A 24,715-nucleotide genomic window follows, 5' to 3' on the forward strand; every position below is an offset into this window, starting at 1 on the left:
AAAAATGCAGTAAATGAAGCAGGCAAAAAGGAATACAAACATCTCAAAAATGACATCAACAGGAAGTGCAAAATGGCTAAACAGGGATGGCTAGAGGACAAATGTAAGGATGTAGAGGCTTATCTCACTAGGGGTAAGATAAATACTGCCTACAGGAAAATTAGGGAGACCTTTGGAGAAAAGAGGACCACTTGTATGAATATTAAGAGCTCAGATGGAAACCCAGTTCTAACCAAAGAAGGGAAAGCAGAAAGGTGGAAGGAGTATATAGAGGGTCTATACAAGGGCGATGTACTTGAGGACAATATTATGGAAATGGAAAAGGATGTAGATGAGGATAAAATGGGAGATACGATACTGCGTGAAGAGTTTGACAAAGCACTTAAAGACCTGAGTCGAAACAAGGCCCCGGGAGTAGACAACATTCCATTGGAACTACTGACGGCCTTGGGAGAGCCAGTCCTGACAAAACTCTACCATCTGGTGAGCAAGATGTATGAGACAGGCGAAATACCCTCAGACTTCAAGAAGAATATAATAATTCCAATCCCAAAGAAAGCAGGTGGTGACAGATGTGAAAATTACCGAACTATCAGTTTAATAAGTCACAGGTGCAAAATACTAACGCGAATTCTTTACAGCCGAATGGAAAAACTAGTAGAAGTTGACCTCGGGGAAGATCAGTTTGGATTCCATAGAAATGTTGGAACTCGTGAGGCAATACTGACCCTACGACTTATCTTAGAAGCTAGATTAAGGAAGGGCAAACCTACGTTTCTAGCATTTGTAGACTTAGAGAAAGCTTTTGACAATGTTGACTGGAATACTCTCTTTCAAATTCTGAAGGTGGCAGGGGTAAAATACAGGCAGCGAAAGGCTATTTACAATTTGCACAGAAACCAGATGGCAGTTATTAGAGTCGAAGGACATGAAAGGGAAGCAGTGGTTGGGAAGGAAGCGAGACAGGGCTGTAGTCTATCCCCGATGTTATTCAATCTGTATATTGAGCAAGCAGTGAAGGAAACAAAAGAAAAATTCGGAGTAGGTATTAAAGTCCATGGAGAAGAAATAAAAACTTTGAGGTTCGCCGATGACATTGTAATTCTGTCAGAGACAGCAAAGGACTTGGAAGAGCACTTGAACGGAATGGATAGTGTCTTGAAAGGAGGATATAAGATGAACATCAACAAAAGCAAAACGAGGATAATGGAATGTAGTCGAATAAAGTCGGCTGATGCTGAGGGAATTAGATTAGGAAATTAGACACTTAAAGTAGTAAAGAAGTTTTGCTATTTGGGGAGCAAAATAACTGATGATGGTCGAAGTAGAGAGGATATAATATGTAGACTGGCAATGGCAAGGAAAGCATTTCTGAAGAAGAGAAGTTTGTTAACATCGAGTATAGATTTAAGTGTCAGGAAGTCATTTCTGAAAGTATTTGTATGGAGTGTAGCCATGTATGGAAGTGAATAATGGACGATAAATAGTTTAGACAAGAAGAGAATAGAAGCTTTCGAAATGTGGTGCTACAGAAGAATGCTGAAGATTAGATGGGTAGATCCATAACTAATGAGAAAGTATTGAATAGGATTGGGGAGAAGAGAAGTTTGTGGCACAACTTGACCAGAAGAAGGGATCGGTTGGTAGGACATGTTCTGAGGCATCAAGGGATCACCAATTTAGTATTGGAAGGCAGCGTGGAGGGTAAAAATCGTAGAGGGAGACCAAGAGATGACTACACTAAGCAGATTCAGAAGGATGTAGGTTGCAGTAGGCACTGGGAGATGAAGAAGCTTGCACAGGATAGAGTAGCATGGATAGCTGCATCAAACCAGTTTCAGGACTGAAGACCACAACAACAACAACAATCCTTTCACCAAAACTGGCTATGTATCACATAGGGTACTGGGTCAGGGTTGGCAAGTACTCCCTGATGTAGCATCTGAACAAGTTTGCCAGTCTTACTTTCTCACACAGCAAATGAGCAAATTCAGTAGTCTTGCATTCGTAGTCCGGGTACACCCACAATATGTGCCAGCTTAGAACTGAATGTGGCTAGTATTGTAGGGTGGAATGTATAACAGAAACATCAGTTACTGAAAGTCTACAAATCAGATCTGTTGCAAACAACAGAAAGTGACTATGAAAAAGAGCACAATTTTGTTTGGAAATGTTTAACAAATGGCAGCCTGAAGATGATTTTCTCAATAAATTTGTGTTCAGTGGTGAAGCAACTTTCCATACATGCAGTAAAGAGAATTGGCATAATGTTCTGATACGAGTGAGCAGAAGCCATGCCAAACAATCAAACATGTACGAGACTCATCTAACATAAATGTTGTTTGTGCTGTAAGCTGTAACCAAATTTACAGTCCTTTCTTTTTTTGATGAGTCAACCGTAACCGGTATATCATACCAGGACATCACTGAACCTTATCTAGTGCCTCAATTAATATAGGACATGGGCACAGAACTTATTTTCCACCACATTATCATCATGAAGTTGCTGCATCTCTCTGTAGGAATGTGCTGACTTGGACTCGACATTCTCTGTATGTCCATCTTTTAGCGATGGTTGTGGGACTTGGCTGTTCAATAGATGATGTCAAATTAAACATCTCTCAGCTTTCAGTTTCCAACCTTATTTCATTTGGCAATCAGTTTCAGCACCATCTTCAGGTTGTGTAGGAATAATTTACCTCGCCCTCGCTCGTGATCAAAACGGGCCAGCAACACTGGTATTACTAGATATTTGCTACAGTGACTACTTCAACTATCACCTGCCAACTGTTCAAGTGGTCACTGTAGCAAATATCTACTAATACCAGTATTGCTGGCCCCTGTTTTGATCACGAGCGAGATAGATTATTCCTGCACATCAGTCCAGGGCCGAAGATGGCGTATTAAAATGCTAGAACTGGTTATCAAGTAAAATAGGGTTGAAAGTTGATGGCTGTACAGGTGTTCAATGTGAGATCCTCTGGACTGGACACAGTGAAGCAATCTCCTGGACACCACGATCACCAGATTTAACTCCAATGGACGTCTTGGGGTTACATTAAATACAGAGACTTTGTTCCCACACATCTGGGAATCATCGACAAATTGTCACAATGAATAATACATGCTTTTGCCACCAAAAATCGAGACTTGCTTCACAGGATTTGGTAGGAAATTGATCACACATAGGACATTTGTCCTATTACAAATGGTAACAACACTGAACATTTGTAAATAAAACTTGAAGATATAAATGCTTTCAGTGCTGGATAAAACATTTCTGTAAATTATTTACCTTTTTCACAATTAAAGGTTACTTTTGTATAACTAACTTTTAGACACCCCATATAAGCCACCAAAATTTAAGTTATTTCTGCTGAAAGAAATGCATGGTAGTGAGAAATGATTTAATGAAATCAATGAATCAGATGGGTCACATGCATAGGTAAACATTTTTCTGATTTACTTTACACAACTATAGTGGTTGTCAGTATGGTTTTCACATGCATTAGTACATATAGCAAAATGAGTTGCAAATAATGAGTAGTCAACACACACTAAAATCAACATCTGATTACAAATCCAGATATTTAGTTTACAACAACCAAGGACCCAGTTTTTATTAATTTGTGAAATTAGTTTTTTTACATGGTTAAAATGTAAATCAAATTACCTCATCAGGAACTGGAAAGCTTCCTGAAATGTCAGCAGCAATAAACTGTAACATTTCATTAAGTATGTCATAGCTTCTAATATCAATACACTTGCTTAGATAAGACACTTTTTTTGTCCATTTTTCAGTTTCATAGGTAACAGCAACAGGTGGCATAGATTCCTGTAGACAACATAATGCTTGAACCACTCTCAGTTATATCTTACAAGAAGTTTTTAATTTTTCTAAATGTACACAAAACAAGGCAATAACAATGTTTATAGCTCTCAGGAGCGATGGAAAATGAAAAAGTAGCCCACATTTTGAAATCAAACAATAACTTACATTAGAAATTACCTCATGTCAAAGAGTATTCAACAAAGAGAAAGAATGACTGTAGAAGTGCATAAACAAGTATTTCAATGAAAACAAATTTTTAAATGAAAGTGCTTGTTTTTCCCTATTAAAGGCGACATTCTAAAAAAAAATTCATTGGTTTATCTTATCATTCCCAACACACTGCGCAGATGTAGCATTCACAGAGCTCACTCTGTTCTGTCAATGATGCCACCCTTAAATAACTACACTGAATAGTTACTATAAGAAGCTAAAACATAGCATTATGAATTTGTGTTGTAATTTCCTTTGAATACTGTAGCTTTCATGAGAGGAAATGGGGATGGATTAATTTCAAACAACAGTCCCAGTACTGTTTGCACAGCTATGAGAGAGATGTTGGAAAGTTTGCTGTCTGGTAATGAAAGACTGTTTTTAGGTCAAAAATGCACTTATTTTTCAGAGTAGTCGCTTTCTCCAAACCACCTCCTCCAACACTACAATAAGTGTGTAACATCTTAGAAGTGCAGTCCTATAACATCAACCAAAATATTTTCAGGCACAATTATTTAGCTGCAGAAAAAAATAACAACAATTGGGTGCCAAGCCTGCTGAACAGAGTGGCTGTTCCAATGATTTTTAACTTCAAAATCCTCAGTTTTCACATTCTCAAAGTGCCTTTATGAGCTTACTCATTTTCCCGATGGACTTCTACGTTTGTAGTTCATTCCATTCTTAAGTAAATATTTCATCTAGTTGGTCCACCTGTCTAATTAAGTTTATAAAACTATAAAACTTCCCCCTCCCCTTCTCACATTGTGTGTGTGTGTGTGTGTGTGTGTTTTTCTGAGAGAGGGTGGGGGGTGGGGGGGTTATAGCTTGGTTTTCTCTCTCTTTCTTCTTCTTCTTCTTTTAAGAGGTCCACACACTGCTGAGATACAGTAATTGCATTTACTTTTGGCCAGCAATCAACAACAAAAAATGTACCGAACTTGCGTAGTTTTTCACCATGGTTAGCTCTTCATGTAAAATGTTTCTTGGTATTTCTTCTCATCTGCTACTACACCCATCTTTCATTCGCTGATAATCCCCTTTCATTTGCTAACAATACAATATTGTAATGTGCACTCTTGCACTGTTTTTATCAGTCTCTGTAAGACCACCTTTATACAGGTGGCTGTGGAACGGCAGCTGTTCAATATAAAATGCCAAATCAAACCACCTTCAGCTGTCTAAATTTCAGTTGTTATTTTCCCTGAGCAACCAGTTTCAGCACTACATTATGCCATCTTTATTTTCAACAGTAGTTGCAGACCTGTCACATGTGGTTCAGCTTCAGATGTACAGCACATTTGAATTTGGCTAACTATTTCTCAAGTGTTTAAAATGTAGGAACAAATTCCTTATAAAGCTTCTACTTACATACATTATTTAACTATTCAACAGATCAAGCTGACAGTTAACTTACATTACTGCACAATATAAAGAAAACTTTTTAAATGATGGACATGGGAAAGGGGGAACAAGTGCTGGGCTATGATGAGAGAGGGAATGAGGATATATTAGTAAGCAAGAAGGGGCAGTAAAAAACTTGGATCAATTTCTGTAACAATCACAGAGTGGGCAGAAAATGAGGGCAATACACCGATAGGGGAGGGGGGGGGGGGGGGCAGAAAATGAGGGCAAGGCCCAGTAGATAGGTGGCCGATAGTGGAGATTTTGTGACTATTTCCGTATCTTAAACTCTTCTTTGTTGGCCCATATCTACATAAAACAATATGGGATTGTGGGTCCATTTTGATAGAAATATGTTTTGTTTATGTAATTGCTCAAACTATCTTTGGCAAATTACTGCCGCCTTCAGGGTTTTTCTTTATTCTAAAATATGAAAATTAACTCTGTTACTTAACATTATAACACTAGGGAGCAGCGAAAGTAGCAGCTGGAGGTGTAGGTGTAGAAGGTACCCCTTCATCTTTTTTGCACACATCCCCCACTAATGTTCTTGCCATACACCACATTTAGTCTCAAGTCAGAAGCCTTTGACTGTATGTGTCGAGCTGAATGCGGCAAACTATCCCATTAAACAATACTGTCAAGCACATGTACGTATGTTCAGTGCACCAAAAGACACTCACTCAAAAATGTTATGATACCAGAAATTGGCAGATAGCACAGTGCAATAAAAAGATTATGATCTGAAGCAGACAATGACTTACTTCAAAGAATTTTTTTATGGCTACAAAACCATACCATCAAGTAGATTTAAGTGTGGCCAGCACTCAATAGACTTTCACTAGGAAACCGACTGTTTCAAAAAAAGTAGAAACTAGAAGGAAAGTTTGTTGTTAGGTAGTAGCCATGGAAAAGGTGTGGCCCAGACCTTGCAGGAAAAATTGGGTGACGGGTATCAGGTCACAAGTATTTTCAAGCCCAGTGCATGTATTGGAAAAGTGATAGAGGATGTAGGATCATTGTGCAAGGGTTTTACAAAGTAGGATCATGTTGTAGTAGTGAGTGGAGTGTGAAACAGTATAAATAGGGATCAGGGCTACAATACTGAGTGTGAACTGGTAAAAACAGCATCTGCAACGAACCATACAGCTGGTGGCTTGGTTCCTCCTTCATGCAGTATGATCAGCCCCAATTGAACAGCTCTGTCAGGGGGGTTCAATATGGAGCCAGATCAGCAACTTCGGGCGGCGGCTTTGTCAGGCATAGGTTCCTGTCGATGATATTGGTGCGTGGGACTTTACAAGATATGGCCTGCATCTCAATAGGAAATGGAAGGGTAAATCGACTGGGATGATAGCAAATTCTTTAAGGTGGGAGGGAGGGGGGGGGGGGGGGGCACTGAACTCACTGGAGTACTTGTTTTTTGGGCTAAGATCCAATCACCCAACATTGATTGAAATTAAGGTTAGTGAGAAGCTCAGACAGGCAGGTATACTAGAGGTGTTAAAATATCAAAAAATTTTCATAACAGTACAGTGAAAAATAATGTTAGTGTGTCACAAGATTCTCACAAAAGCACAATGAAAAGTAATAATAGTATATTGCATCATAATATCAGGGGATTAAAAAACGAAGCAGATGAGTTTCTTGTTTGGTTAGATGATTTAGAAAATGAGGGTGGAATTGATGTACTATGCCTGTCTGAACATCACATAGTCACAGGTATGGAAGTGGTAAATGTAGGTGAATATAAACGTCCAGCACATGTAAGTAGAGACACTATGGAGAGAGGACGAGTTGCCATATATGTTAAAATCTGCCGTGGTGTGAAAATTTTGAAAAGGAAAATATTTTTTGTGGAACAACATATAGAAGGATGTGCATGTGAGCTTAAAGTAAATTTATAATTTTAGCTCTGTACAGGTCCCCACTGGGAAATTTTCAGCTATTTTTGAAAGACTTGGATTCTTTGTTGTGCTATCTGTCAGATAGAGGGAAGCAAATTATTGTCTGAGGGGATTTTAATGTAGATTTCCCGAAAGAGTCGATAGAAAACTTGACCTTGAATTATTATTTGGTTCTTTCAATTTGACATCAGTTATTGATTTTCCTACTTGGGTGGTATAGGAAAGCAGCATACTGGTAGATAATGTTTTTATAGACCAAGATAAATATAATAAATATAATGGTCTGTCTGATCATGGTGCACAGCTAGTTACAGTACGTGACATAGCTTCCTTCCTCCAAAGTAGTGCATTCAATTAATGATTTAACAATTTTTAGAGAAAGCTTGCACCAGTTAGACTGGCATGAAGCATACAGGGAACCTGATGTTAATTTAAAATTTAACCTATTTCATGATATCTTTGTGTGTACATCTGAAAACAACTTCCCCTCTAGAGAGAGCCATGCCCTCCAAACAGGGATGAAGTTGCGTATACCATAAGCAATCTGAAGAATAATAAGGCAACTGGAGAAGATGGTATAGCAGCCGAGATCATAAAGTGGGGAGGCAACAAAGCAATAGACAACATAACCAACATAATTCACCAGATCTGGAGAACAAAGAAGCTGCCAGAAGGATGGAAGAATGCAACTGTAGTACCAATACACAAGAAGGGGGACAAGAGATGCAACAGCTACAGAAGAATATCGCTACTGGAGGTCGGATACAAGGTGCTGTCAAAACTATTGCTCAAGAGAGTAGAAGAATAGGTAGAAAGTACAGTTGGCGACTACCAAGCAGGATTCAGGAAAGGAAGAGGTTGTGTAGAACAGATATTTATCCTGAAGCAACTGATAGAACATTAAAAAACAAAAAGACAGTAATAACCTTCGTGGACTTCACAAAGGCATGTGACTCCATCGACAGACAGACTCTTGTTAGGATCCTGAAGAACAGAGGACTTGATGGAACTACACAAGAACTCATAAAAGAAATTCTGACAGACACAAAGGCTAGGGTGAGATTCAGAGGAGCACTGTCAGAAGAATTTGAGATCAAGACTGATGTTAAACAGGGAAATGGATCGTCGCCATTGTTGTTCATTATAGCACTGGACGAAATGATCAAGCAGTGGAGAGCAATAAACGAGGAAATGGGAATACCAAAGACCCATGTGGGGGACAAAAAGGACAACATGGCTCAAGTGGACTGCCTAGCCTCTGCAGATGACATAGCAATAGTAAGTGAGACGGAAGAAGACGCAAAGACACAACTCGACAACTTAAGTAAGGTAGCCAGTAAGGTGGAACAGAGGATCGCCTATAACAAGACAAAGACATTATACACCGCTGCAAACTGGTGAACACTGGACGGCACTGTGCAAACGGTGGACAAATTTAAATACCTGGGAGAATTTATAACAGGAAGGAACAGGAGCATGGAGGGAATAACAGAGAGGATAAAGAAGATGAGGTCAGCCTTCTGCATCACGAGAGAGGTATACAATAAAAAGAATATATCCACAGAGGCAAAGATAAGCCACTACAAGGCAACAGTGAGGAATGCAGTATTATAAGCAGCCGAGACGATGACACTAGGAAGAAATGGGGCAGAGCAACTAGAGAAAGAAGAGAGGAAAATACTGAGAAAAATACTAGGTCCCAAAAGAGGTGGAGAGAGGTGGATGCGAAGACCTAAGGAAGAATTGTACCGGAACATGAGAACAATATCTGGGGAAATTAGACTCAAAAGGGCATGGTTTGCTGAGCATTTGATTAGGATGAGTATGGACAGAATGACGAAGAGAATGAGGGAAACAACAGGGAGGACAGGGGGGAAGACAGGAACGAAGTGGGTTGTTGAACTTGGGGAAGGACTGGTTGGAATTGGGGATCAAGGTCGAAGGAAAGGAAAATTGGAGGAACAAATATACATCGACCAATATGCGGGAGATCAATGACACAGAAGAATACAGGAGCCGGAGAGGAGAAGAGAAAGAATGAAGAGGTTCTGGGAGAAGAGGAAAATGCAGTCCACGAAGGGGCTACCCGTGGTCCTACAGAGGCCATAAAGCATGAAGAAGAAGAAGAAGAAGAAGAAGAAGAAGAAAATCTTACCCCCTTCAGTGCAGTTATAGTTATTGGCAAAGATGACATTACAAGCAGGCATCACACCAAATTTCTTGGACTTAGAATCAATAAAACTCTAAACTGGAAACCACATATTGAGGCACTATCACAAAAGCTTAATAAAACCTGCGACCCATTAAGATAATTAAAAGACACAGCCAGTACAGATACCTTGAAGCTGGTGTACCATGCCCTGTTTGAGTCTGTCTTGAGGTATGGTCTAATCTTCTGGGGAAATAGCTCTGATTCTCTCATAAACCACTGTTTCAAGAGTTAAAAATCCTGTCACTTCCCTGCTTCTATATAATGGAACTAGCTTGTTTTACAGTACAGCACTTGCAATCCCTCCACAGAAATGCAGACCGCCACACACGACACCAGAAACAAAACCCAATTACAAACTATAGCTCACAACACAAAAATATATGTGAATGGGGTTAAGTGTATGGGTATTAAAATATACAACCACCTCCCAACAGACATAAAAACAAGCAAAAACCCAAAAATAATAAGAATTAAATTAAAGGAATTACTACTGAATCATTGTTTCTATTCTGTCCATGAATTTCTTGAAACAAAATTTTAATTACTGCGAATAGGTTTTTATTCACTTGTAGTTATCTCTACTTAGTAAAATAATTTAATCACTGTATAGCCGGCCAGGGTGGCCGAGCGGTTCTAAGCGCTACAGTCTGGAACCGCGAGACCCCTACGGTCACAGGTTCGAATCCTGCCTTGGGAATGGATGTGTGTGATGTCCTTAGGTTAGTTAGGTTTAAGCAGTTCTAAGTTCTAGGGGACTGATGACCTCAGAAGTTAAGTCAAATAGTGCTCAGAGCCATTTGAATCATTGTATCTTATTTACATTCTGTCTTTATCTCATATATGTTTTCTGCTATGGGAAGTATGCACCAAAAAATTTTAATTACTTGTAATAAGCTGTTTATTCACTTATAGGTATTTCTACTTAGTAAGATAATTTAATTATTGTATTTTATTGATTTCTGACTGTATCTCTTATATGTACTCTGCTATGTGTAGTATGTACCACCACTGCCGTCTCTCATCACATACCACCTTTTTATATTTTGTCTGTATATCCTGTATGTATTATGCTACGTGAATTATGTACCATTACTGTCATCTCTCATCATACACTATCTCAGTATAATTTTCAAATTGACTTGTACTATATCATGATGTGCTTTGCTGTACAAATTGTATGATCTACAGGACCAATAATAAATAAGTAAATAAATAAAACCGTTTCCCATTGAAAACAGTGAAATGAAATTGTAAGAAACTATCTAAAAAGCTATGGATTACTAAAGGGATAAAAATATCTTGTAAACAGAAAAGGGAAATGTATCTTATAGGTGGGAGGAGTAATGATCCAGAAACAGTGAAACATTAAAAAAACTACTGCACTGTCTTATGAAAAGTTATTAAAAAGTCCAGAAGTATGTGCATTATGTCTGAAATTAGCACATCTGATAATAAAATTAAAATAATATGGAATATTGTTAAAAGGGAAACAGGGCAACTGAGAGAACAGGAGGACTGTATTTCTATCAAACCCAATGAAAAGTTTGTTAACAAGAAGTCAGAAGTAGGAAATATTTTTAATCATTTTTTTTAAGTCTTGCAGAGAAAATAGGATCCAGCTAATTATTTGTAAATGCAAGACAGTATATGGAAGAAGCAATACCTATGCAATTTGACAACACTGAAATTCAACCCATCACCCCTACAGAAATTAGGAAAATAATAAATTCACTCAAAAGTAAAAGCTCACATGGAATTGATGTCACTTCCAACAGAGTAATAAAAGCTTGTTCCCAACAGATAAGTAGGATTCTCAAGCACATACACGGTGGTCCATTGATCATGACCGGGCAAAATATCTCACGAATAAGCGTCAAACGAAAAAACTACAAAAAATGAAACTTGTCTAGCTTGATGGGGGAAACCAGATGGCGTTATGGTTGGCCTGCTAGATGGCGCTGCCACAGGTCAAATGGATATCAACTGTGTTTTTTATAAAATAGGAGCACCCATTTTTTATTACATATTCTTGTAGTATGTAAAGAAATATGAATGTTTTAGTTGAACCACTTTTTTCGCTTTGTGATAAATGGCGATGTAATAGTCACAAACACATGGCTCACAATTTTAGACGAACAGTTGGTAACAGGTAGGTTTTTTTAATGAAAATACAGAAAGTAGGTACATTTGAACATTTTATTTTGTTTGTTCCAATGTGATACATGTACCTTTGTGAACTTATTTCTGAGAGCGCATGCTGTTACAGCGTGATTACCTGTAAATACCACATTGACGCAATAAATGATTAAAATGATGTCCGTCAACCTCAATGCATTTGGTAATACGTGTAACAACATTCCTCTCAACACCAAGTAGTTCGCCTTCTGTAATTTTCGCACACGCATTGACAACGCACTGACGCATGTTGTCAGGCGTTGTCGGTGGATCACGATAGCAAATATCCTTCAATTTTCCCCACAGAAAGGTGAACTTGTGGGCCATGGTATGGTGCTTCGCCGACCAATGCACCTGTCATGAAATATCCTATACAATACCGCTTCTTCCGCACGCGAGCTATGTGCCGGTCATCCATTATGTTGGAAGTACTTCGCCATTTTGTCATGCAGTGAAACATCTTGTAGTAACATCAGTAGAAATCAGCATACATTGCACCATTTAGATTGCCATCAATAAAATGGGCACCAATTATCCTCTCTCCCATGATGCCGCACCATACATTAACCCGCGAAGGTCACTGATGTTCCACTTGTTGCAGCCATCGTGGATTTTCCGTTGCCCAATAGTGCATTTTATGCCAGTTTACGTTACCGCTGTTGGTGAATGATGCTTCGTCGCTAAATAGAACGTGTGCAAAAAATCTCTCATCATCCCTTAATTTCTCTTGTGCTCAATGGCAGAACTGCACACGATGTTCAAAGTCGTCGCCATGTAATTCCTGGTGCATAGAAATACGGTACGGGTGCAATCGATATTGACGTAGCATTCTCAACACCGACATTTTTGAGATTCCCGATTCTCGTGCAATTTTTCTGCTACTGATGTGCAGATTAGCCGCGACAGCAACTAAAACACCTATTTAGGCATCATCATTTGTTGCTGGTCATGGTTGACGTTTCACATGTGGCTGAACACTTCCTGTTTCCTTAAATAATGTAACTATCCAGTGAACAGTCCAGACACTTAGATGATGTCATCCAGGATATCGAGCAGCATACATAGCACACACCCATTGGGCATTTTGATCCCAACAGCCATACATCAACACAATATCAGCCTTTTGCACAATTTGTAAATTGTCCATTTTAACACAGTGTATCACGAAGCAAATACTGTCCACACTGGCGGAATGTTACGTGATACAGCGTACTTATACGTTTGTGACTATTGCAACGCCATCCATCACACAGTGAAACAAGTTGTCCAACTAAAACATTCATATTTCTTTACGTACTACACAAATATGTAATAAAAACTGGGGGTTCCCATTTTAAAAAACACAGTTGATATCCATTTGACCTATGGCAGCACCATCTAGTGATAGACTGAAATATACTGTTAAACCATTGCATGAAAAAGGAGATATGTCTGATGCTAACAACTACTGCCCTATCTCACTTCTGACATCTTTATCCAAAATTCTTGAAAAAGTATTGTATTCAAGAGAAGCATCACATGTTTGTAAAAATGAAGTACTAACAAAATGACAGTTTGGTTTTCAGAAAGGCTTTTCAATATAAAATGCTATATATACTTCCACTGATCAAATATTAAATTCACTGAATAACCGAACACCGTGTGTTGGGATATTTTATGACCCCTCAAAGGCTTTTGATTGTGCGAATCATGAAATCCTTCTGGACTAGCTTAATTATTGAGGTATGAGTGGGACATTGCACATATTTAACTGGAAAAATGCAGAAGGTTGAAATTACCAGCGCAGATAGTCTGCAAAAATCAGCACAGTCCTCTGGAGAAAATTATTAACTGGTTCTCTGCAAATGGACTCTCACAAAATTTTGAGAAAACACAGCGTACAAAACTATGTACAGTAAATGGCGACCCCACTGATAAATATAGACTATGAACAGAAGTCTGTTGCTAAGGCTGAATACTCAAAATTTCTGGGTGTGTGCCTTGATGAGAAATTGAATTGGAAGATACATTTTGATGATTTTCTGAAACAGTCAGGATCAGCTACTTAGGCTATTAGGGATAACGCAAATTTTGATGATAAACATATCAATAAATTAGCCTACTATGCCTATTTTCATTCACTGCTTTCATATGGCATCATATTTTGTGGCAATTCGTCATTTTGAAAGAAAGTATTCATTGCACAAAAGCGTGTAATCAGACTAATAGCTGGAGCCTTGCAGACATTTAAGGAACTCGGGATATTCCCAGTATCTTTGCAATACATATACTCAAATATGATATTTGTTGTTAGTAACCCACCCCAAATCAAAAATAACAGCAAAGTGCATAGCTACAACACTAGAAGAAAGTATGATCTTCACTATTCTGGGTTAAATCAGACTTTGGCACAGAAAGGGTTGAATTATGCTGCCACAAATTTTTTTGAACATTTTCCAAATAGCATTAAAAGTCTGACAGACAGCCAACCAACACTTAAAAGGAAGTTGAAAGAATTTCTGAATGACAGCTCTTTCTACTCAATAGATGAATTTTCAGATATAAAGTAGTAACTGTAAAAAAAAAAAAAAAAAAAAAAAAAAAAAAAAAAAAAAAAATATTATTATTATTATTACCTTCTTTCCTTTCTCAGATGTTATGTCTGGTTAAAAATGGAAAGTGACGCGACCCTTGATCGCGCGTGACTTCCTTTTAACTGTACGGTGTATGTTACATTGCATTTAGGAACTTTTGGGTAATTGAACATGTATCAATAATTACAGATTTCTGTAGTTGTATATATACGTTTGGATGTAGCTGTATTGCATTGATATACTGGTGGATATTGTGTGGTATGACCCCTGTAGTTGATAGTATAATTGGTATAATGTCAACTTTATCCTGATGCCACATGTCCTTGACTTTCTCAGCCAGTTGGATGTATTTTTCCATTTTTTCTCCTGTTTTCTTCTGCATATTTGTTGTATTGGGTATTGATATCTCGATTAGTTGTGTTAATTTCTTCTTTTAATTGGTGAGTATGATGTCAGGGTTTTTATGTAGGGGTGTTTTATCTGTTATAACGGTTCTGTTCCAGTATAATTTGTATTCATCGTTCTCCAGTACATTTTGTGGTGCATACTTGTATATGGGAACGTGTTGTTTTATTAGTTTATGCTGTATGGCAAGTTGTTGATGTATTATTTTTGCTACATTGTCATGTCTTCTGGGGTATTCTGTATTTGCTAGTATTGTACATCCGCTTGTGATGTGATCTACTGTTTCTATTTGTTGTTTGCAAAGTCTGCATTTATCTGTTCTGGTACTGGGATCTTTAATAATATGCTTGCTGTAATATCTGGTGTTTATTGTTTGATCTTGTATTGCAATCATGAATCCCTCTGTCTAATTGAATATATTGCCTTTTCTTAGCCATGTGTTGGATGCATCTTGATCGATGTGTGGATGTGTTAGATGATACAGGTGCTTGCCATTTTGTGTTTCCTTTTTCCATTTTATTTTCTTTTGTATCTGTTGGTGATATGTGATCTAAAGGGTTGTAGAAGTGGTTATGAAATTGCAATGCTGTAGCCGATGTATTTATATGAGTGATTGCTATGTGTATTTTACTAGTTTCTGCTCGTTCTATAAAGAATATTCATAAATTGTCAACCTGTTCATAATGTAGGTTTTTTTATGTCGATAAATCCCCTTCCTCCTTCCTTTCTGCTTAATGTGAATCTTTCTGTTGCTGAATGTATGTGATGTATTTTATATTTGTGCCATGGGGATCATTTAAGTGCATTGAGCGCTTCTAGGTCTGTGTTACTCCATTTAACTACTCCAAAAGAGTAGGTCAATATTGGTGTTGTTGTTGTTGTTGTTGTCTTCAGTCCTGAGACTGGTTTGATGCAGCTCTCCATGCTACTCTATCCTGTGCAAGCTTCTTCATCTCCCAGTGCCTACTGCAACCTACATCCTTCTGAATCTGCTTAGTGTATTCATCTCTGTCTCCCTCTACGATTTTTACCCTTCACACTGCCCTCCAATACTAAATTGGTGATCCCTTGATGCCTCAGAATATGTCCTAACAACCGAACCCTTCTTCTAGTCAAGTTGTGCCACAAGCTCCTCTTCTCCCAAATCCTAATTAATACTTCCTCATTAGTTAAGTGATCTACCCATGAATCTTCAGCATTCTTATGTAGCACCACATTTCGAAAGCTTCTATTCTCTTCTTCTCCAAACTATTTATCGTCCATGTTTCACTTCCATACATGGCTACACTCCATACAAATACTTTCAGAAGAGACTTCCTGACACTTAAATCTACCCTCGATGTCAACAAATTTCTCTTCTTCAGAAACATTTTCCTTGCCACTGCCAACCTACATTTTATATCCTCTCTACTTTGATCATCATCAGAAATTTTGCTCCCCAAATAGCAAAACTCCTTTACTACTTTAAGTGTCTCATTTCCTAATCTAATTCCCTTAGCATCACCAGACTTAATTCGACTACATTCCATTATTCTCGTTTTACTTTTGTTGATGTTCATCATATATCCTCCTTTCAAGACACTGTCCATTCCGTTCAACTGCTCTTCCATGTCATTAGCTTTCTCTGATAGAATTACATGTCATCGGCGAACCTCAAAGTTTTATTTCTTCTCCATGGACTTTAATACCTACTCAGAATTTTTCTTTTGTTTCCTTTACTGCTTGTTCAATATACAGATTGAATAACATCGGGGAGAGGCTACAACCCTGTCTTACTCCCTTCCCAACCACTGCATCCCTTTCATGCCCCTCGACTCTTATAACTGCCATCTGGTTTCTGTACAAAGTGTGAATACCCTTTCGCTCCCTGTATTTTACCCCTGCCACCTTTAGAATTTGAAAGAGAGTATTCCAGTCAACATTGTCAAAAGGTTTCTCCACGTATACAAATGCTAGAAACATAGATTTGCCTTTCCTTAATCTTTCTTCTAAGATAAGTCATAAGGTCATTATTGCCTCACGTGTTCCAATATTTCTACGGAATCCAAAATGATCTTCCCCAAGGTCGGCTTCTACTAGTTTTTCCATTCGTCTGTAAAGAATTTGTGTTAGTTATTGCAGCTGTGGCTTATTACACCGATTGTTCGGTAATTTTCACATCTGTCAAGACCTGCTTTCATTGGGATTGAAATTATTATATTCTTCTTGAAGTCTGAGGGTATTTCGCCTCTTTCATACATCTTGCTCACCAGATGGTAGAGTTTTGTCAGGACTGGCTCTCCTAAGGCTGTCAGTAGTTCTAATGGAATGTTGTCTACTCAGGTCTTTCAGTGCTCTGTCAAACTCTTCACGCAGTATCGTATCTCCCATATCATCTTCATCTACATCCCCTTCCATTTCCATAATATTGTCCTCAAGTACATCGCCCTTGTATAGACCTTCTATATACTCCATCACCTTTCTGCTTTCCCATCTTTGCATAGAACTGGGTTTCCATCTGAGCTCTTGATATTCATACAAGTGGTTCTATTTTCTCCAAAGGTCACTTTAATTATCCTGTAGGCAGTATCTATCTTACCCCTAGTGAGATAAGCCTCTACATCCTTACATTTATCCTCTAGCCATCCCTGCGTATCCATTTTGCACGCCCTGTCGATCTCATTTTTGAGACTTTTGTATTCATTTTTGCCTGCTTCATTTACTGCATCTTTATATTTTCTCCATTCATCAATTAAATTAAATATTTCTTCTGTTACTCTAGGATTTTTACTAGCCCTCGTCTTTTTACCTACTTGATCATCTGCTGCCTTCACTACTTCATCCCTCAGAGCTACCCAGTCTTCTTCTACTGTACTTCTTTACCCCATTCCTGTCAATTGTCCCCTTTTGGTCTCCCTGAAACTCTGTACAACCTCTGGTTTAGTCAGTTTATTCAGGTCCCATCTCCTTAAATTCCCACCTTTTTGCACTTCCTTCAGTTTTAATCTACAGGTCATAAGCAATAGATTGTTGTCAGAGTCCACATCTGGGCGTGGAAATGTCTTACAATTTAAAATCTGGTTCCTAAATCTCTGTCTTACCATTATATAATCTATCTGATACCTATTAGTATCTCCAGGGTTCTTCCATGTATACAACCTTCTTTCATGATTCTTAAACCAAGTGTTAGCTATGATTAAGTTGTGCTCTTTGCAAAATTCTACCAGGCGGCTTCCTCTTTCATTTCTTAGCCCCAATCCATATTCACTTACTATGTTTCCTTCTCTCCGTTTTCCTACACTCGAATTCCAGTCACCCATGGCTATTAAATTTTTGTCTCACTTCACTATCTGAACAATTTCTTTTATTTCATCATACATTTCTTCAATTTTTTCGTCATCTGCAGAGCTAGTTGGCATATAAACTTGTACTACTGTATAGCATAAGTATTTATAGCTTTTGTCTTTTTCTTGCTGTGAATTCTGTTTTCAGTATTTTTGTTAGTCTTTGTCTATATTTTTCTTTTAGTTCTTCTTTAATATTTGTATTATGTTCCTATTTTTTGTCTGAATCCTAGATATTTATAGGTATCTGTTTTTTCCATTCCTTCTATGCAGTCGCTGTGGTTATCCAATACATAATCTTCTTGTTTAGTGTGTGTCCCTCGACTATGCCATTTTTCTTACATTTGTCTGTTCCATAAGCCATATTTATATCATTGCTGAATACTTCTGATATCTTTAGTAATTGGTTGAGTTGTTGCTGCCAGTAGTTTTAGATCATCCATGTTTAGCAAATGTGTGATTTTGTGTTGGTATGTTCCAGTAATATTGTATCCATAATTTGTATTATTTAGCATGTTGGATAGTGGGTTCAGAGCTAGGCAGAACCAGAAGGGACTTAATGAGTCTCCTTGGTATATTCCATACTTAATCTGTATTGGCTGTGATGTGATATTATTTGAATCTGTTGGGATATTAAGGGCGGTTTTCCAATTTTTCCCTACTATGTTTCGGAACTGTATCAATTTAGGATCTACTTTGTATACTGTTGTGACAGTGCCACGACATTTAACAGTGTTGCCACGACAGTACGCGCAAACGGCGATAGAGGTGCTCCGCAACTCGGCTGAGCGCTGGAGCCCCACCTAGCTACGAACGGCGCCGGCCGCATGTCACGGCACGGCAGTTGAATAAGAGATACTGAGTTGTTATCATGTAACCAGCTATTGTTTCCAAGTGAGTGTGTTTGAATATCCACCCAATTATTGGCCATTAAAGGTTATAATGCTTTTTGGCGATGAGGATGGGATATTTTCACTGCGTTGTGGATTTGTGTGTTCGTGACAGGGCAGACATGGAACAGCTTATGCAAGTGCTCATTGAACAACAAACACAGCTGATGGCTGCTATTCAGGCATTGTCGATGCCGCTTACTCATCGTCTGTCTTCCTCTTCTCCGCCTCCATTCCCTCCTTACGACGAGGCCGCTGAAGACTGGGAGGATTATGAGAAACGTTTGCGGCAACACTTCTTGGCTTTCGGCGTTGTCGACGCTCCTATGTGTAAGTCGTTATTTCTATCTTGGATTTCCCCACGGATCTATCAGCTGCTATCTCAGTTAGCCCCTCTGCAGGAACCTGCCTCTCTGTCCTTCCAAGAAATGTGTGACTTATTGTCTAACTATTACCGAAAAAACACCCACGTCGTTGCTCCCCCCATGGCGTTCTACCGGTGTCGTAAACAGCCCCATCAATCTTACCGGGCTTGGGTGGCGGAACTACACGGTCTGAGTAGGAAATGCCAGTTTGTCACGGAGCACTCATCGTGAGTCTTATGCTGATTCAATGGTTAGGGATGCTATTCTACGGCTTGCTCCTGACAAAGAAGTTCGGCAACGTGCCCTACAACTGCCAAACCCGTCGTTGTTGGAAGTTCTAAGCATCGCTCAATCCTTTGAAGTGTCTCACGCTGCTGGCGCGCAAATAGACGCGTGGTGTGATGTAGGCGCTGTACAGTCAACTTTTGACACGGTTAATTTGCCTGTTGCACAGGAGAACGAAGATGTGGCGGCGGTTCACTTGCATAAACAACATCGCGTTGGGCCGCAACGCTCGCAGCGAAAACAGCAACCACAGAAGCAGGTTCGTTCCGCACTTCCTTCTTGTCCACGTTCTTTCGTACAGCATGACAGGGCCGCGTGTCCAAAATGTTGGGCCACATGAAATTCATGTAGGAAAAAAGGCCACATTGCTTCTGTGTGTCAGTCCCCTAATGTTCCTGTCAACGAGGACGAGGCATCGGGCATGGATGTTAACTGTGTGCTTTCTCAAACAAATAAATTGTTTGTTACTGTTCGTGTTCTGGATAAAGACATCCGCATGCAAGTGGACACCGGCTCTGCAGTAACTCTCATTAATTCTCGCACGTATTTGGAGTTGGGCTCCCCTCCTTTGTCTCCAGTTACGCGAAATCTGAGAACTTATAATAAACAGAAAATTCCTATCATTGGCCAGTTTGAAGCTTCCACTACCTACAAGTCTGTTGTTAGGCCCCTCACATTTTATGTGGTGGATCATGCGGGCACTGAAAACCTGTTCGGTTATGATGCTTTCCAGTTGTTCGGGTTCTCCATTGATGATGATGTGCACCTCATATCTGAGGATATTCCGTATAAACAGCTGGATGGATTGTGTTCTGAATTTTCGTCCGTGTTCTCTGCTGGTCTGGGTCGTGCCAAGGATTTTGAAGCCCACATTACTCTTAAACCTACAGCTTGCCCTAAGTTTTTCCGGGCACGCCCTATTCCGGTGGCGTTGAGTGCACCTGTCAAGGCTGAGATAGACAGGTTAACAGCTCCAGGGATTCTCCTCCCTGTTACCTCCAGCGAATGGGCATCGCCAATCGTGGTGGTTTCTAAACCAAACAGAAGTCTGTGATTGTGTGGTGATTTTAAAGCCACTGTCAACGCTCAGAGCCTCATTGACACTTATCCTCTTCCCCGTCCTGATGAGTTATTTACCAAGCTCGCTTTTCCAAACTTGGCTTATTGGAGGCATACCATCAGTTACCATTGGATGCTTCTTCCAAGGAATTTCTCGTCACCAACACTCCTTGTGGGTTGTATCAGTAACAGCGGTTACCATTTGGCGTCGCTAGCACGCTGCCCATTTTACAGCGGTTTTTGGAACAGCTCACGGCTTCCGTTCCTGGCTTCATGAACTATTTGGATGACATTGTTGTCACAGAGGCCTCCACTAAGGAGCACGTTCGCAATTTGCATTCACTGTTTCGGGCTTTGCATTCAGCTGGGTTGAGGTGCAATCTGGACAAGTCACAGTTCTTCCTACCCTCCATTGTGTATCTTGGTTTCCACTTGTCCCGTGAGGGTATATGTGCTCTACATCACCACGTTGCGGCCATTAATGCTCTACCCCGGCCGTCTATCGTCAAAGAACTTCAGGCGTTTCTAGGCAAGATTGCTTATTATCACAAATTCATTCCATCCGTAGCAGCAGTAGCTTATCCTCTGCATCAGCTGTTGTGCAAAAACGTCCCTTTCTGTTGGTCCGACGAGTGTGAGCAGGCTTTTGTCCGCATCTGTAGCAAATCTTGGAGATGACAGGATTCCACGCATTATCCAACTAGTACCAGTTGTCACAGTTCATTAGATTTTCTGCGGTGCATATTTCAAGGGATTCTTTTATAATGGAGTCCCAACAAGATGTTTCCATGGCCAAAATTAATGTTTCAGCATACTCGTTGAATGTCTGATGGAGATACAATGTCCCACAACTCCTGACTTTCTGGGTTGCAGAAGGCAAGTGTAATCTTTATGTTCTGTGCAACTTTCTTCCACTGTGCACATTGTTTGTCCTTTATAGCCCATACCACACTGGCAAGGTATTTTGTAAATTTCCATATTTTGCAACAACAAATTATCCTTCACTGATCCCAGCAGGTCTGAAATCTTAGGTGGTGGGCAGAAAATCACTTTTACCTGAAAATTACTAAGCATTCTTGCTATTTTGAAGGAAATATTTCCAACGACTGGAAGAAAAGCTAGGGACTTTGATGGCGCATTCTCCTCCTATCCACTTCCCAGCTCTTGTTTTTAGCTGAGAATGCTCTGTTAGACTGCCGTGTCGAGTATCCATTGTCTCTGAACATTGTCCTTAGATGTGCAAGCTCTTTAGGCAAACTACCTGTGTGACACTGTATGGGCCTTGTGTACAAGGGTTTTAAATACACTCATGATTTGGGATGGATAAAGGCAACTTGAAGAGTGTAAGTACTAATCAGTGTGAGTTGGCTTACAATAAGCAGTATGTCCAAAAAAGCTGTCACTCTTCCATCAAACCAAAACATCCAGGAATGGAAGATAACCACTTTTCTCAATTTGCATAGTAGATCGAATGTTCTCAGGAATGGAGTTAAGATGATTTAAAACCTCCATTAACTTGAAACTTCCTGGCAGATTAAAACTGTGTGCCCGACCGAGACTCGAACCTGGGACCTTTGCCTTTCTTCTCCATGGGGCCACACTATGAAGTTATGTGGATGACACTTTGTAGTGTGGAACCAGGGAGAAGATAAATTATTGGGGTTTTAACACCAACTTTCTCCATTCATGAGAACATTCAGTCTACTATAGAATTAGAGAAAGGCAGCTTTTCTCCCATTCCTGGATGTTTTGGTTAGATGGAAGAGTTATGGCTCCCTGGGACATTCTCTAAGCCCACTCACACTAATTTGTACTTGCACTCTTCAAGTTGTCATCAGCCACCTTAAACAATGAGTGTGCTTAAAACCCTTATACACAGGGCCCATACTGTGCTGGATGCAAATAGTTTGCCTAAAGAACTTCCAAATTTAAGACAATGGTGAAAGTGGTTTTCTACCCCAATCTAAGATTTCAAACCTGCTGGTATTGGGGAAGGTAAACTTTTTATTGCCAAAGATGGGAATTTATAAAATACGTTACCAGTGTGGACATATATGACAAACACCATGCATAGTGGAAGAACGTTGTACAGAACATAAACGCTGCACTCACCTTCTGCAACCCAGCAAGTCTGCAATTGCTGGACATTGGATCCCCATCAGACATTCAATGCAGTATGATAAAACATTAGTTTTGGCCAGGGAAACATATTGTTTGGACTGCATTATAAAAGAATCCATTGAAATACTCACTGCAGAAAATGTAATGAACCATGACAAAGGCTATCAACTGGATAATGCATGTAATCCCATCATCTCTGATATATGCTCCCAGAAAAGACACTAGAATACTTCGATGACAGCGGGGAGTGACAACCAACACCGAAGAACAGCTGATCTTTGCAGTTCTACCAGTGTGGGCGCTGCTGCCAGGTGGTGTGGTTTTTCTGTCACTGTGACTCTGACACATGCATGGCAATAGCCTCAGCACACTATGTAAGGTGGAGCACGGAACATATTTCATGGTTCACCTGAAGATCACTAGCAGCTGTCCAGTCAAAATATCACAGAGTGAAGTTTGCAACGACTGGCTACTATCCTGAAATCCCTTTGATAGTGTATATATGTTTTGTTGTTTATTAACAGGTCAGTGTTTGTTGCCACTGTAAAGAAGTACATGTAGCAGCACAAAAATCTGATACTGTCAATTACAGCTAAACAAAGCTGTGCAGCATTCATATGAATGAAATGCAACATGTCATGTTTTTCCATTTATATTAAGAACACATGCAAGAGCATTTATTACTTTAAAAATTACATGAAACTGGGTCCTCTTAATATTCTAGACTTATTACAAGAGGATACAATTGTTTCTTCAAAAGGAATACACTTTTATTAAGTAGTGTAATAGTGCACCAGTAATTAAAGAGAGAATACAATTTTTCTGTAAACATAAAATATTTTAACCATGGTCTTTTTCAACGTCCAAATTTATCACTGAGTGGACACCACATTCAATTTCTGGCTATGCTGCATTCCTTCCATTAAAGCCATTAATTTCACTTCTGTCAATCATTTAGGAACGAAACAATAATGGAAATATTCTAGAAGCAATGAGCAGACTGATTAGTATCATTTCTTTGTGGTAGATCTGGACATAAAAAAATACTGAAATTGCAGTATTACCAATTTACCCATATCAACATCAGCCTGCAGAGTTTTCAGTTATCTTGGAAATTAGAAAACTGCTTTGGCTATATTTGTAGCATTACAATGACTTCTCCATGTGAACATAGATCTCAAGTCTTAAGAAGATCAAAACTGGCAATATATGGAAAACCCAACATTTATTGTCAATTGGGAATGAAAACTAACCACCAGGTTATAACTTTCAGTCTTATCAATGAACTGGGAATTGGATCATTACACTGCAGCTTTTATTTTTGACATAATGCCTCCTTAACGGTTTAGTTTTCATTCTAAATTGATGACAAATGTTGTGTTTAACATATATTCCCAATTTTTATCTTCTTGTGACCTGAGATATAAGTTCACCTGAAGACGTGATTGTAATGCCCCTAAATTGCTTGAGAGTCCAATAAAGAGGACTTCCAACAGCTGAAGTGGTTTTCTAATGTTCAAGATGCATATTTTCAGGTGTGGTTGCTCTGATTACAATTTTTTGGAGTTTACGTTTGTGAGATTACATAACATCAGATAATCTGGTTATTGGGTTTCTTTATACATCTGTTCTTACCACAACATTTACACATTTTTGTGATAACCCATATCATACCTTAAAGTATGAACATTTCAAGACTCTTTTGTTTCAGGTAAGTTTTTTGTTGAGGTCACAAGTGTGTAACATCTTACTGTATGGTGACATCTTGCACATCACTACTTTTGCTATCTGCACCCCCACTGCATCATGTGCTGCGAAAATGAGTTTGTATGACTCCTTTATCTTACTTTCACTCGTTATTCAAGAATATTATACCACAATTAAGGTGGAAGCTTTCAGAACTCTCAAGACAACAGACTGCTACAAGTTTACCATTAATGCACTCAGTACGCTTAAT

The 24,715-nt window shown here is 39.1% G+C and overlaps 1 protein-coding gene across 5 annotated transcripts in view; it reads right to left on the reverse strand.

The window, feature by feature from the left end:
* LOC126279017 (cohesin subunit SA-2-like) overlaps nucleotides 1-24,715 on the reverse strand; it is a 359,735-nt gene that overhangs the window by 141,909 nt on the left and 193,111 nt on the right. For all 5 annotated transcript variants that reach the window (XM_049979406.1, XM_049979405.1, XM_049979404.1 and 2 more), the window contains one exon: nucleotides 3,674-3,835. In XM_049979406.1, the coding sequence (XP_049835363.1) occupies nucleotides 3,674-3,835 (162 nt within the window). The remainder of the gene's footprint in view (nucleotides 1-3,673; nucleotides 3,836-24,715) is intronic.

This window comes from Schistocerca gregaria, chromosome 6 (genome assembly GCF_023897955.1).
Source record: "Schistocerca gregaria isolate iqSchGreg1 chromosome 6, iqSchGreg1.2, whole genome shotgun sequence".
In the NCBI taxonomy this organism is placed as follows: domain Eukaryota; kingdom Metazoa; phylum Arthropoda; class Insecta; order Orthoptera; family Acrididae; genus Schistocerca; species Schistocerca gregaria.